The 16,629-nt window shown below is 34.1% G+C and overlaps 1 protein-coding gene and 1 long non-coding RNA gene across 2 annotated transcripts; both read right to left on the bottom strand.

Moving 5' to 3' along the window:
• Nucleotides 1–3,919: 3,919 nt before the first annotated feature.
• Nucleotides 3,920–12,290, bottom strand: LOC134271164 (uncharacterized). The gene is made up of 2 exons (XM_062753411.1): nucleotides 10,208–12,290; nucleotides 3,920–5,536 (listed from the first exon to the last, which is right to left on the bottom strand). Exon 2 carries the CDS (start codon nucleotides 5,377–5,379, stop codon nucleotides 4,282–4,284), a length of 1,098 nt encoding a protein of 365 aa, XP_062609395.1. The 5' UTR covers nucleotides 5,380–5,536; nucleotides 10,208–12,290; the 3' UTR covers nucleotides 3,920–4,281.
• Nucleotides 12,291–12,561: 271 nt separating this feature from the next.
• On the bottom strand, nucleotides 12,562–14,503 carry LOC134271163 (uncharacterized). The gene is made up of 3 exons (XR_009992968.1): nucleotides 14,276–14,503; nucleotides 12,958–13,021; nucleotides 12,562–12,625 (listed from the first exon to the last, which is right to left on the bottom strand). It is a non-coding gene; the product is annotated as an uncharacterized LOC134271163 (long non-coding RNA).
• Between the last annotated feature and the right edge of the window lie 2,126 nt (nucleotides 14,504–16,629).

The raw sequence follows: 16,629 nt of genomic DNA, 5'->3' as shown, positions 1-16,629 counted from the left end.
TACTTCGCCCTCTTACACATTTCTCCCCTTTGTCATTGCTTTCCAAAGCAATGAAAAGGTAAAAAAAATAAAAATTTCTATCACAACATTCAGATATATACACAATTAAACACAGTCAAGTGAAATAACATAATCACTACATAATCACATCTGATTTTGTCTTGCCCACGATTCACTTAAAGTAGCACTTAATGTAGCACCAAGATTCATAATCGCATCACTTAGTTCTTTAAAATTTGTCAGTTCAGCGGAAATTTGATTGCATGGTACGGTACTCCTAGGTAAGTTGAACGGGTTGGAATGTTTTCCTGCCCTCGTTCTCTTACTTCGTCGAGGCTGTGTCACTTCTACCGACTCTTATTCTGAATCATCCCTGCTTGTTGAAGGAACACATGGTTTTTCTATCGCAGCTTCTTCTAAGTTCTCAGCAGTTGCGGAATGTTCTTCCTCTTGAACTTGTATGGTCTGTTCTGGTATGTATTCGAGGTCAGATTCTTCAGAACTGGAACATCCATCACTCGAATTCACTCGTTCAGCTGTGTCTAAGATCTCTTTCCTTGTCACATTCTTGATCGGGCCAGATCCATCTGCCAGCTGAATAGAATACACATTATCACCGGGTATTTCACAACTTTGAATGGAGTAGCACACCACGTATCATGAATTTTGTTTCTTCCAAGAATACGGTTCCTCGTAAGAACTCTTGTTCCAACTGGAATGACTGAAACACTGGCTCTCTTGTTCTTCTGTTGATTCCGCTGTTCTGCAGATTTTTCTGTATTTGACAATGCCAACTTTGATGCTTCCAACATCTTCTTCTTATGTTCTTGAATCAAATCATCCATAGGTGAGTTTTTAATGTCATCATCTGAAGATTTGTGTAATCCAAGCATCAAATCGATGGGAAGAATTGGTTCTCGTCCGAAAAACAAGAAATGCGGAGAGTAACCGGTCGATGAATGAACAGTGGCATTGTAGATATACACCAAGTATGGAAGATATTCAGGCCATTTCCTTTTCTTTTCTGGAGGCAATGTTCTCAGTCTGTCATGCATGGTCCTATTGAATCTTTCACATTGTCCATTCCCTTCCGGATGACAAGGCGTTGTCCGGGATTTTTCAATGTTGTAGTAACTACACAGTTCTTGAACAATAAAACTCTCAAAATTCCGTCCCTGGTCACTATGGATACGCTTAGGGATTCCATAATTCACAAACCAGTTTTTAACAAGAATATTTGCGACAGTAGTTGCTTTCTGGTCTTTACACGGTACGGCGTGGGTAAATTTAGAGAAAATGTCTGTCATAATTAACACATTCTCACGACCATCAGATGATTTTTCTAGCAGAGTAAAGTCAATGGCGACAATTTCTTGAGGTTTGTAAGCTATTAAATTACTCGTTGTAGGTCGAATCGCTGAAATTAGAGCTTTCCCTATTAAACACCTTTCACAAGACTTACACCATTTTTGGACATCTTGTAGCATCCTTGGCCAAAAACATCTTTTCTTCAGCAAAGAATAAGTTCGCTCGACACCTTGATGACCTGCATGGTTGTGAATATTTTCCAGAACGGTCTTCTTTAGAACTTCAGGAAGTAATAGCTGCCTTTGTTCACCAGTCTCATCTGTGATCTTCCTGTATAAGACACTATTTTCAATGAAAAGTTTTTCTCTCTGATTAAGAAGTTTTCTCACATCTTTGTGCTCCTTTTTCACGTCATTAACCGAAACTTTACGATTTTCCTCCATCCAGTAGCGAATTCTACTCAACTTCGGGTCATGATCTTGAAGTGCTGCTATGTCTGCAGGAATATACTCAGGAAGCGTTGTCATGGCACTCACTGTCCGCATCTGAGAGTCTGCCATCTCCTCTGAATTCAACTGAGTCTGTAGACGGCTATCTAACATCTCTAATGATGTACTCTGAGTGATCCTATCTAAGGAAACTTTCACTTCTTCTTCCTCCAGTGAAGTAGGTCTACGGCTTAACGCATCCGCGTTGCGATTCACCTTACCAGAACGGTATTTCACTGTAAAGTCAAACTGAGCTAGCTCTCCTATCCATCTCATCGTAGTTGCGTCTACTCGTTGCTTGGGTTTGTTGATGTAACTAAGCGGATTATTGTCAGTGTAAATGATAAACTTCGACCCAAGGAGGTAATCGCGAAATTTTTCACTAACTGACCACTTGAGTGCCAGAAGTTCAAGCTTCATAGAACTGTATCTTTCCATATTCTTCTCTGATTTCCGCAGTGATCTTGATGCGTAAGCTATCACAATCTTTCCATTAGGTCTCTCTTGAGATAACACTGCTCCGAGTCCTTCAAAACTTGCGTCTATTTCCAAAATGAAATTCTGTGAAAAATCGGGAAATCCGAGAATCGGGGGTGAAACAAGTTTATCCTTTAAGCTGTTAAACGACTTGGTACACTCGTCAGTCCATAACTTTTGAAACTGCTCTGCTTTCGGTTTGGCATTCCTTGGTCTTGAGAGCAATGCATGAAGTGGAGCTGCTATGCTAGCGAATCCTTGGACAAATTTCCTATAGTAACTAGCTAGTCCGAGGAATGAGCGGAGTTGTTTTTCAGTAGTTGGAATAGGCTATGACTCAATAACAGCTGTTTTCTCCGGGTCTGTAGATATCCCTTTTTCGGAAACGACATGTCCGAGAAATTTTGTTTCTTTCTGGAAGAAATGACATTTCGCTGGTTTAATTTTTAATCCATTGGATTTCAGTTTAGTAAACACTTGATCTAATCTGTTGATATGTTCTTCTACTGTTCTTGAAAATACTAAGATGTCGTCCAAGTAGAGAACTAGTATGTTGAAATTTTCATCTCCAAGGCACGCCTCCATAAGTCTTTGGAAGGTTGCGGGGCTATTGCATAAGCCAAAAGGCATTCGAACATATTCATAGAGTCCACCAGAACCAACACGGAACGCAGTCTTGGGAATGTCATCTTCTTTTACAGCCACTTTATGGTATCCTTGTATCAAGTCTATCTGAAATATTTGGCTCCGTTCAGAATATCCAAAGTGTCCTCAATACGCGGTAATGGATATGCGTCTTTGACAGTTTTTGAGTTGATTGCTCTATAATCTACACAGAGTCTTATGCTGTTGTCCTTCTTCCTGACAATCACAACAGGCGAAGAGTACGGACTGGTACTTTTGCGAATAATTCCCTGATTTAACAGTTTCTCTGTATGTTGTTTCACTTCGGAAATTTGATTGGGTGGAATTCTCCTATGAGGAATTTTCACAGGTTGGTTATCTGTCAGCGTTATAGGGTGAGTCACAGTTGTTGTGTATCCCAAATCTTCATCACTCCTTGCAAACACATATTCATGTTTAGAAAATAGTTCAAGTAGTTTCTGTTCAGTTGATAACGAAACGTTTCCAAGATCCAGTTTAGACATTAGATCAGAATTATCAGAATTTACAGTGTTGGTTGACACCGAAACACTACGAATGTTCAATTCTGTTGGTTCAATATCGACTGCATATTCTTGGTCAGAACTCTTTAAAATCTCGATCTGATGTAGTGTACCGATACGAATCTTTGGTTGAATCCAAACATCTTCTTCACCAATGTTCAACATCCTTACAGGAATTTTCCCACTTTCCACAACACTAACAGTATCCACCACCAAAATATTTCGAGGTAGAGACCCATTCTCATTGGAAATAGGTTGAACGGCTGCTACATATGGGTTTCTTTTCTTGTTTTGTCGAGTGGATCCCACTATGGTTTTCATAGAGTTCGCTGGAATTCTTACTGCTTCTTTTCCTGCCACTTTAACAAGTCCAATCTTCACATCCACTTCATTTTCAGCTAACGCTAGAACAGACATAACATTGTTCCATATAGGGTCTTTCATAATAACATTATCACAATGACAGGCTGTTCTAATATGTTTCAGTACATTACATCCAAGAATAACTTGAACAGCATTTGGATCTGTTGTCACGGTTTCTATTAACATTCCAACGTCACTGAATAGTTGATCTCGAATCTTCAATTCCACTTCAATGTATCCAAGATATGGAATTTGGATTTTGTTGGCTGCAGACAATCGTAGAAATTTTCTTGTGTCGGTAATATCTTTGTGATGTAAGAACTTCTTATAAAACATTTCAGATATAGTCGAAACTTCTGCTCCGGTATCCAGAAGACATTTCACAGGTTGTCCGTTTAGTTCAATAGTAGCGACTGGACTGTTTCTTGTAGCATTTTTGATTTTCTCGTTCATATCACAAGAGTCTTTCCCACTCCCCTCTAACAGGCGACTCTCCACTGTGAGGGTTTTACTTTTGGGTCTGTTTTCTGAAATTTTGTTCTTGGCTGTTGTTGCAGTTGTCTGTTTACTTTGTTCTGCGAGAGCTCCTTTTTACGATTTGCACATTCTGAAGAAAAATGTCCATGTCCGTTGCACGCATAACAAACAAATTGATCTTGTTTTCCGATTCCTCGGCCACGTCCTCTGAACGGTCCGGGTCTATTACCCCTCCGAGGTGAATCAGACTGTTGAAACTTTTGTAATGTTTGAGTAAGCGTATCAATCTGATGCTGTTGTTTCTCTAACATGGCTTGTTGTTTTGTTAACAAGTCTGTTAATGGGTCAGAAATACTCACAATCGCTGATGCGGCATTCAATTGTTTATTCTCACATGGTGGATTATCATCGACCCACTTTAACATCCTGAGACGGAATTCTTGAAACGGAATTGTCGATTGTTCAACAACAATTTTCCTCAGTTCTTGTCTAACAACTCTGTCTCTAATACCATCGATGAATCTTTCTGTTAGGTTTATATCAGTTATTTGCATCTTCTTGTCCACTTTCTTGTTAATGCGTTCCTGCATCTGCATTAATATTCGAGAGTAGTTCTCTAGAGTCTCGCTTTCAATTTGGTCTCTTTGATAAAATTTCTGCAATAATTGAGTTACAGTGTCTTTAATCACAAACACGTGCTCCAAGATATTCAGTATCTCTTCGCCAGTTTTCCTTTGTTCGATCTGATGTAGGCGAACCTCAGCTTTAGCGTTTCCAGTAAGATGATCCATTATGAAGTCAGCGTGTCCATCCTTTGATGCTGTTCCTCTGATGTGTTCTCTCATCTCTGAAATCCAGTCTATCACATCTGGATCTGTATCTTTTTCTGGGTACCCACCAAACTTGGGAAATTTTCTTTCCGACTTGACGTACACCATAGGTGTCGGTTTTTCTTTCGACTCGGTAGCTTGCATTGACGAAACTTTTCCTTGTAGATGTTTAATTTCTTTGTGCATCGCCGCATTCTCCTGTCGATCTTGGTCTTCTCTAGTCTCCAAAATCTTAATTTTGTCCATTAGTCCTTGGATGAGCTGTTCCATGGTGATGGAAACACAACTGCACACTGTCGTCAATCACAAGAATCCTGTCCACGACGCCATTTGTAACACAAGAGAATAATGTTCTTGTAGAGTTCTTTTATTCTTGACTTGATGTTCAAATAATTGAATATCAATTGTTAATATGATGACAGTGGTCCTAAAATAAACAATACACAATTGAAAGTGAAAGTCATAAAAAAAATGTAAACAAGTACAATAATACCTCTTGACATTTCAGTATTAGGAAAAAGTAATGTTCATTTCATTTAGAAATATTTATATCCACAACTTTTCCACTAATAAAAGTAACTTTCACAATATGAACAGCCTTTCCGTAGCTTGTTCTTGTTACATGAAAACTAGTGAAGACACGAGAACTTGAGTTGAGTGAAAATGTCATTTATTGACCAAATAAATGACGAAAGTGAACAAAAACACATAAATATACAATATTACACACAATCATGTAAATTATAGCTGGGATAAGGCCAAATAATGATTAGTTTCAACTTAGATATGATATATTGCGACTTAGTGCTTATCCCAGCTATTGTTATATAATGATTACCAAGTTTGTGTAACAAGAAGGTGGCGTAAACAAAGAGGCCACACGGCATGGTAAATGTTGATTTTATACAATGAGCAAAAAATTCCATACAACAAAAATTCAAATATTGGTATTACATGGGAGGAGGATGGGGAGGTGGCGGTAAATTGATTCCAACCTCATGTTTGCGTAAAATCAAATTAATTGAGCACTCGATCCCGATCAAACCGAACCCGATCCAAACATGAGTTCGATCCCGATCCAGTCGACCCCACTCTTTTTACATTAAAAATCAATAACAACTGCAATTTTAATCTAAATTTGTCAAAAACAATGTAAAAAAATTGTATATAAATCATTTTATGAGACATAAAATTGTATTTATATCCACAACTTTTCCACTAATAAAAGTAACTTTCACAATATCAAAAAGCCTTTCCGTAGCTTGTTCTTGTTACTTGAAAACTAGTGAAGACACGAGAACTTGAGTTGAGTGAAAATGACATTTATTGACCAAATAAATGACGAAAGTGAACAAAAACACATAAATATACAATATTACATACAATCATGTAAATTATAGCTGGGATAAGGCCAAATAATGATTAGTTTCAACTTAGACATGATATATTGCGACTAAGTGCTTATCCCAGCTATTGTTATATAATGATTACCAAGTTTGTGTAACAAGAAGGTGGCGTAAACAAAGAGGCCACACAGCATGCAAAATGCTTGCATGAAGCATGCAGCGCCACCCAAGGAAAGGCATTTCATAAATTATATACTGCTCAATATTAAATGTAGCAAACATGTGTTCTTTAACAGATAATAACATTGTGAACTGAATATCATGTAACCGTATGGACTAAATAAGCATAAACATTAATAACCCACATAAGCACAAAGTTATATCTGAATAAGTAACAAAATACAAAGGACAAAGGTTACTAAACATGTGAATGACATAAGTTTAACGAGACTAAAACAGAGACCATATGCTACCTCATAAACAACATGAGCTCATTTTTACAATTAATATTTTATGAACATCCATATGCTGAACTTATGCACAAAATTCAGAACAAAATCCCGCTGAGTTCCAACTAACATACAGTTTTTATAAGCAGCTGTTCGCTGACCTGATACACAAATTTTTGAACTTCTAAGCTCATGACATGATACAATTTTGTAAACAGACATATGCTGACCTGATACACAATTCTCAAGACCAAATTTAAAGCTGAATTCCAACTAACATACATAAATTTTATGAGCAGCTCGGTGCTGTCCTCAAGTATATTAGCTCGCAAATTTAAGGCCAATATGAAGAGTAAAATGTGCATCTAACTAGCACTTAATTTTCAAAGCGAACACTTTGCAAGATCACTGACCAAAGTACTATTTTATTTAAGCAGCTAAATGCTGACCTCGGAAGGTTTAAATTTGTTTTTTTTTTTTTTTTTGATAGGATGCTTTAAAATTTTACAGTTTATCACAGCAACCATTAGCTGGCCTAATAGACTTGATTTATATGTTTAATTACTGAAATGGATGTAAAAAGTTTATCAGATTCTAATTAAATTCTGGAAAAAAAAACAAAAACAACCATATGCTGACTTCTCTCTTTTAGATAGTCGATGGCAGTACATGTATAAGGGGAAACATTTAGTTTGGAATTGATTTATACGTTTAATCACTGAAATGGTTGTAAAAAGTTTATCAGATCCTATTTCAATTCTGAAGAAAAACAGCCATATGCTGACTTCTCTCTTTCAATAGTCGATGGCAGTACATGTTTAAGGGGAACATTTAGTTTGGAACTGATTTATATGTTAAATCACTGAAATTGGATGTAAAAAGTTTATCAGATCCTAATTAAATTCTGGAGAGAAACAACCATATGCTCACTTCTCTCTTATCATAGTCAATGGCAGTACATGTATAAGGGAAACATTTAGTTTAGAATTCTTAACATCAATTGTGGAATTTAAAACGTGACTGCATTTATTTTAATGTAACGTCTTTTGAGTGCCAATGACCGAGTTGTTGGATTACAATTTCAGATAAACCATTCTAAGCTGCCACTAGCAGTACAAAACTTGCAGTACAAACACAAAAACTATGACCAAAGTAAAGCAATCAGTTAAAAACTTATATTACATGTTTTGATTGGAATCCCACGAAACTGTACTTAACTGGTTCATCAGATTTGAAGGTGAATAAAGGATTAGATGTGTGTTTATGTTAAGTAATGTATACTTTTAAGGCATGAACTGGACAAAATTGACATTTTAAGTCATTGGCTGTTAAAGTGAGTATCACTGGATGCCTATCATTCATAGTTTGGAATATCTCATTGTTATCTAAAGTGAATTATCATCAAGAAATATTATGGCTTGTCTTTGAATTACTTTTGAGTTGTATGTGTTGTTTATAGGAACGAGTTTGCCTAAGTGCATAAAAATGTTCAAGGCAAGAAGGAAGACTGCTGAAAGTTGGTTCTTGTATATGCTTCTTGAAAAGTGTGAAATAAGTCAGATACTAATTCATTAAGATGGGTTTTGTGATTGGAAGCTCTGGGCTCATTTGACAATTTTCCTTCCATAGAGGAGTATTTGGTTCATAAAATTAAAAATTGCAAATAATTCTTTCTGTAGATGGAAGATAAAACAGTAAACTATGCGTTTTGAAGGTATAACTGCTGTATTATCAGCTAAAAGGCAAATTTTGATAGCTGAAATATGGGACCCAAATGTCTACTAGCAAAATGATTGGAAGAACTTTAAGATAAATTTGACAATCTATATGAATATCTAACTAAGATTTAGCAGACCATTTTAAACTTTATACAGTTTCTTAACCCAAAGCACCAGATGCATCTATCTACTTATAAATGTAGCTTCTGTAAAGAACACCACTAATACTGATGAAATATTGACCTGCCACAAAAATGATCCATATCAAAATGCTACATTGCCTTAATTCAACATGTTCCTTAGCAGTTGATTTTCTGTGTAATGGTTTGGTTTGCAATTGAACTAAGGATTCAAATCTATAAAGAGTCTAAAACAATGCACGGCCAGGTGTGACCACTTGACGGGCAAATTTTGAACATTTATCCTGGACTATCCCTCTCAACATTTGTCTAATATTAATGATTTTGTTCTCATGTCTTAGATAATCTACTTCCTATAGGAATAGAATCTACCTCAATTCCATATATAGTCAAACAAATTATTGAGAAGACAGTTTTTGTTTCTTTAGAGGAAAATATACTCTCAAACGCAAATGTTTGAAGTTTCTAACATCAGAGAGACATTTTGAGATATTGGCCTGATTTTTATTCCAACATAAACCATTATAAGGCCCTGTTTAAAACTTAAACAAAACTGACAAGATGAACTAGCACCCAATGGTTAACATTTATCAAATAATATTGATTGTTAAATGATAGTCTGAAGGTGCTTTGGGATATTTCTAAAATCATCTCCTATGTCTAGCTTAGCCATAAGTGCCTCTCAGATATAATCTATAATACATTTTCATTAATGTCACATTGCACAACTTATTTTTCACAAAATTTCTTCATTTACTGATAATACATTATATCGCCAAATTATCTCTATATATTTATATGTATTTGTATGTTTTGAGAATGAAATGATTTAAAAATCAGAATATAATAGCACTTTTAATAGTGTTCACCAAATGACATGGTAAATCTGCACATACATGCACTTGCAAGAACACGAAATGAGTAAAATGACAATTATATTTAATATAGCCAATTTTCAATTATTTATGATGAATTGCTTTTAAAATGGATGCATTAAAAGTGTAAACATTTTGATATGGTCATTATGTATGTGCATGTATTTGAGTGTGTGTAAACCCTAAAATGACTAAAATACTAGATTGCCTTATTTTATGAAGCTTGCCGGGAATAAGACACCAGGAAGGACATAAGGAACTTGGGGGAGCATTTAGTGAACATCTGAAATGGTTCCCATTACAATTAAAACTAGTTGACTGAGGATTTAATGATAAACATTATTTTTTATCTGAATTGAAATATTTTTCTATTTAAATTTAGAAGTAAACTTTTGAGGTCAATGAAATGATCATTAAAGATTTTATTTATTTATTTATTTATTTTTTATTTGTCTACTGATTATGGGACAGAATCTAGTTGTTACTGTTACATGTATCTGCCACCGAAAACCTGAAAAACAATGCAACTGTTATAAGGAAATGCAATGCAACTGTTATAAGGGTGTTTACCAAATAAGAACTATTCAAATCAGTAGAAGATGTAATAGAAGTCTGCAGTGCAGTGGTGCAGCCTTTGAAGCGATCTTGTTTGTAGAAGCATTGCTGGGAGTCAAGGCTTTTGCTGTTGTCTAGGATTTGCTGCTGCCAGCTGATTTTTTGGAGCAGCCACTTGAGTCGATGATCAATTGGAATCCACCAAATTGCCCAAACTGAATCCACAGAGAGCAATTGAGCCGGTTGACTGCGTAACTTCACCTTTTTGGGAGGCTTCGGACCCATCACATTTTCCTCTTTTTTGGTGGCATTTTATTCTACAATAAGTCTAAGCAGTTGTAATTGCCATAGGTGATAATATAATAGAATTAATAATTTCTTTGCCACCAAGCTATAAACACATGGTAGATAGGAGCAAACATGCTTACATTTTTCATCTTTATCATTTGTTATTGAACTCTTCACAATGCATGTTGCCAATCTATTATCATATACAAGTGTCGGCTCAGCTTAAAATAGGTCAGTTCATCATGGTCATCATAAAATTCAACAACCGTGACATAAAAGTGATAGGCAACTCATTTTTTTTATAAATAAATAAAAAGATCTTCCAACCTTCATTAGATACATGGAAGATTAAGAAAAACAAACTGGAGCCTTCACATAGTCACATGCAAAAAGACATTGATAGGCAAACCACTTATAAATAAATAAACAGATCCTCCCAACCTTCATTAGATATTGGGAAGATTAAGAAAAACAAATTCCTTTTTTGAAATAAAGAAACAGATCGTCCCAACCTTCATAAGATATTAGGCGATTAAGAAAAACAAACGGTAGCCTACACATAATATGATGGAATCAATTGACGATTCCCATAATCATACTGGAATCAATTCACGATTCCCAACATCAACTGGAATCAATTGACGATTCCCATACTGACCAGTACTGACACTGACAAAAACAGCTGGAACCTTCACATACAAAAAACATTGATAGGCAACCATTTTTTAATAAATAAACAAATCGTCCCAACCTTCATTGGATATTGGGAAGATTAAGAAAAACAAATTGGAGCCTTCACATAATATGATGGAATCCATTGGCGATTCCTAAAATTTTGACAAGTGCTGACATTGACAGCAAATTATTAATTCATGTAACATAATGTGCAGAGACATGTCGAGGTTTACGTTGAAATTAAATAAGCACTAATATAATGTCATATTTTTGTGTAACATGTGACATGACATATTGCGGCATTAGCACGAATCTTTATCACATGCATTCAGTGTTTTCCCTAAGAGCCGGCAATCAGGTAAATTGACCGCTTTAAATGACAAAATTATCGCTTTAGAATAACAATTTGTTGTAAGATCACAGAGATTTTGTGATCTCTAATCCTTTACTTTGAAATAAATGGAAAACACTGATGCATAACAATCTATCATCATATGTGCAATGTACTACTTATCATTATTCTCCCATCCAATCAGATGGGAGGCATGGAGGGCAGCACTTTTTATGTTCTGAAGGTACTTCTTCATGAACCGGTGGTCGCAGCTGCTGCCTTCAGGTGAACCCCACCACTTGTCAAGTATTTCATGTCTGGGTTCCAGAAACTGCAGTGGTGCCAAATTTAATTATTGCTGGTGAACTGGTGATATTGATGGTGTAAAAGTTTATTATTGTCAATCACTGTCGCCTACTTGGATGGATGTCTGCTGACCAACTTGAAAGTCGAGTAATATTCTCTTGAGCTGGCTAGCTCGCGGGTCTTGAGACCGCCCCTGGCTCATATTAACAATTTAAATGTATGTTTCCGTAGCCGTGAATTATCGAAATCTGGTTCATTCAGTTAAAAAACACAAAGCAACTCTTCAAAGAAGGATTGACCTATCTGCACTACAGTGCGCGGTTTGGGATATCAGGTTTTTACCTCCATGCTGACTAATCCGAAATCGATTAAGACAATTGCACAATCCATCAAACTGTTCAAACTGATATAACGCATCTGATGTGGTGTCACAGGAGTAGAAAATATAGCTTTAAATCAGAGAAATTTGAATATCTCTCTAAATTGATTCCAACCTCATGTTTGCGTAAAATCAAATTTAAACATGAGTTCGATCCCGATCCAGTCGACCCCACTCTTTTTACATTAAAAATCAATAACAACTGCAATTTTAGTCTAAATTTGTCAAAAACAATGTAAAAAAAATTGTATATAAATCATTTTATGAGACATAAAATTGTATTTATGACAGTCAGACTTCTATTACACCTATCATACAGCATATCATCTAAACAAGAAATAAATATGCAGTATAAATAATAAGTAATAAAAATGTACACAGTTCACAAACCTAAGTAAAGAATATGGCTTCCGGTCACTGTGACGTCATCGCACAAGAGGACTAGGACTGTTCACTATTAATACAATCAGGTCTTACTACTCAATTCATACAAAATATACATACATGTACTTGACAAGGAACCACTATTATAATAAAAATGTTTTGCATTGAACAATATTTTAAAATCATATATAGCATCAGGGCATCTATTATTTTTAACCTATAAACACACCTTTAAACAAATGACTAGATGGTAGCATCAAGACATCATTTCTGACTAGTAGTAATAAACTTTCAATCGGGAAATTACACAGTTGCATATTTCACAAAATATAGAATAATCATTCACTTGTGGCATAAGTACCTAGTCTAATATGAATGTAAGACAAAAATATCATTACTCACATATATCAGACAAAAGGCGTTTAGTAACACGCGGCTGACACACCTCTTCACTGGTCAACATCTACTGTGAAAATACCGCCAAAAGATGGCCTACTGTACATTCGGTAAATTGACCAATCAATCAACAGATTCACAAGTGCCAAAAATAAATTATGAAAATTACTTACAACCAAATACTAACGTTATTTCAGTTATTCAAAAAGGATATAAACATAAAAATAATTCTCCTTTTCATTATTTGTAAACTTTATAACAAATTTCAATCTGAATCTTGAACCTGATGCAAAATCTACTTCGCCCTCTTACATATATATATAATTGTAGAGCATTTTCCGAACTCTACACGAGATTTTATTCTACAATAATGGCATAAAACCTACACTGCTTGACAGGAGGGTAAAGATATATATTTAATAATGCAAGAAGTATTTATTTGATCGAATATTTGAATGTATTCGAATACTCTTATCGAATATTCGAATATCAACAATTTGCAATTTTGACATCCCTAATTTTCACTATAGAAAATTTAAAGTTCTTAGTGTGCTCTTTTGTTTAAAACAAAGTCGCAAAATGGTCAAATCTCGCGGGGTTTCTTTGACAAATGTAACATAAACATGTAAACATTATCTGGGATCTCGATGAACAAATCCTCAGAAAAATTTAATGAATCATTTCATTTTTGTGGACTTTATATGCATCAAGAGGAGAAACGACAAGGAAATCAGTTTTTTTATTTATTGTTTATCGTATGTTTATCTGTAATCACCTAAACTCAATGCACATTCCTCGGAAATGTATTTTTATTTATGAATGACGAAATTAGGGTTTTCGCTATCTTACGTGTACATATGTCTATTAATTTAATTTTTTTTCTTTAGCCAGAATGACAAATACATTTAACTTCAACGATTGGATTGACATTTGCATGTTTTGTATTATCTGCAACATCCTACTGTCCCTGTCCCAGTCAGACGGCTTAATGCACCTCTAATTATGAAGAGTTCCGTAATGGAAATCAACCGTATTGGTCTGACTTTTTGTATCTATAAAAATAGACCTTTGAGTTCATAGTACTCCAACAAAAATTATTTTTGAACATATTTTTGCCATCCTAGTTGTCTTTCAAAATAAATTGTGCAAATCTAATTTTTCATTTAAATTTGTAATCAAGAGAAATAAATTTTTAACAGGTTTAATGATGACCGTTTATCATTTGATTAAGAATAAAATAAGATGCAGTTTTTTGTTCATTTTTTATATAAAATAGTTTTTTTTATGATCCTTTAATGGACCACTTTACTATTTATACACTCACCATTTTCACAATCGGGTTTACAAATTTTATCCATGGTTCTGTTTTCAATATCAGCACTACATCTCCTGCGGATTCCCATAAAATTTTTGCTTAAACCGTTGAAACTAAGTGCAAACGATGCCAGTTTAAAGAAGCGTGAGACGTGAGAACTGCTATGCTTGTTTTGATCCAATGCCACATTTTCCAAGTTGTTGATTTTAATTTGACATTTTTTAGAACAAATGTCAGTTTCTGAAATGATAATAAAATGCATTTTGAATTATCCAAAATCTATTTTAAATTCGCAGTCTACAAAAAAAGTTTCAAGAACGTTCATTTTCTTCATTTTTAGCGTTTGACTGATTTGTGAAAAATTAGAAATCTCCAGTATACATTTTCTTGTCTTATTGCAAAGTGAGATCAATGTTAAGTTATCAATCTCGTAATTTTAATGCCATCCATGAAAGTTTTGACTCATGTTTCACGAAATAAGCATTGATCAATTGCATACACACATGTATACACATACTAAAAATCAACAAGATTTGTAAATGTATGGTATATATGTAACAAATATTTTAATATAGTTCTATAACAATATTAAAAAAGAATCGTAGGCTTTCATCGATTTCATTCCATTCTGCATGTCAACATGTTTCAATATTTTCGATGCTGTACATCACACCTTACATTAAAAAAATACCATCTCATAATTGCTCTGCAGATCATTTGATTAAGATTTATCAGGGTTTTTTTTTTTGTTTGTTTTTTGGTTTTTTTGTTGTTGTTGTTTTGTTTTTTTTTGTTTGTTTGTTTTGTTTTGTTTTTTTTTTTTTTTTTTTTTTTTTGTTGTTTTTTTTTTTTTTTTTTTTTTTCTTTTTTTTTGTTTTGTTTTGAAAAAAAAAAACAATACAACTTATTTTATCTCACTGAAATAAAAAAGGGTGTTAGATATAAATTTGTAGAATATTTATTCAATTTTTAAGTCATAGTTTAAGACAATCATAATTAAAATAAATACCTGATTCAAACAAATCTTTGGATTTTTTTAATGTAAATCTGCAAGCTCTATTGTTTAGTGCAAAATCAAGGGCCTTTTCTTGGCAAACCTCCCTTGAAAGTAAAACATATGATTCTTAAAGTAATTTGAGATAAATTTGTACAAAAATAAACAATCTAATATTACCTTAGTTGTTTTGTTTTTTCATTAGCAAACATATCAGATAATTTATAAAAGAGTATTTTGACGAGAGTGGAAGGGGTCAGTTTAATTTCAATCCGAATTTTATAGAGAATCTAAAAATTTCAATTTTTCCTAGATTTTGGAATTTTCTTGGAGTTTCTATGTATTTCAGTTTCAATAAATGTATTGATTTTAAAAATTGTATTTGTAGATTACATGAAATTTTTCAATTTGATAGTGGAGGTGTGTTTGTTTTGTTTTTATATCAGTTATCTTTCTTGTACAAATTAAAATGTCTTGACAGGGTATCTGTCAATACATTGATTCACAATTAGTACAACATTTATGTTCCAAAAATGTCCTTCTTGATACACAAGCAATTTTTTTCTCTGCAAAATACTGCAAAACATCATTTTTCAAATATTAAAGCTTAAATCATGAACAGTTCGTCAAAAGACATCAACCTAAATGAAAGTTTTCCTGTAGATTTTTCCTTAAATGCCTTTTAGAATAAATTGTTCCTGATGAAATTATGAAATAAACTGGAATGCTCCCAACTATGCATGAAGTTTACATACCGGTATATTGTGCACTTATTTATTTCCAATAAATTTGTCAAAGTCCTGCTATATGGTTCGTCATACGTCTTTGTTTACTTTGTGTATTCATTTTAATTTACGGTTATGAAACCTTGATCTCCAATCTCCATATATGAAATATACAATTATTGCTGGTTTTTGAGGTCAATACAATGATTTAGCCATCTGAGGAGTACAATATTCACCGAGCCCGAAGGGCGAGGTGAATATTGTACTTCGAAGATGGCTAAATCATTGTATTGACCGAAAAAATCAGCAATAATTGTTTTATTAAATGATTCAAGGATAAATCATACAGCTCATTACTTGTTTGCATTTTATTAAGACCTAGCCAAATACAAGAGAGAAGCAGAATTAAAATGTGAATAAACCTTACCAGTCGTATCAATTTGAAATCCCTGCATCCCCTCTTACCTCCTCACCCAAAATATATATTCGTTTATGTTTTGTTCACATGAAAATAAAAATCATAATCATTTGAATAGCTTTCTAAAATAATTTGTATCAATTTGGAATTTCCAAACCTATTTTTAGATCAGAGTAGAGGAAATAAATCATTGTATTGACCTGGAACGTCACGTGCAGGTCAATAC

Source organism: Saccostrea cucullata, unplaced genomic scaffold, assembly GCF_032062105.1.
Source record: "Saccostrea cucullata isolate Sc308-1 unplaced genomic scaffold, CSIRO_AGI_Scuc_v1 ctg9014, whole genome shotgun sequence".
NCBI classification, from domain to species: Eukaryota; Metazoa; Mollusca; class Bivalvia; order Ostreida; family Ostreidae; genus Saccostrea; species Saccostrea cuccullata.
Note: the sequence above shows the minus strand (reverse complement) of the source record. Positions and strands in the feature narration are given on the sequence as shown.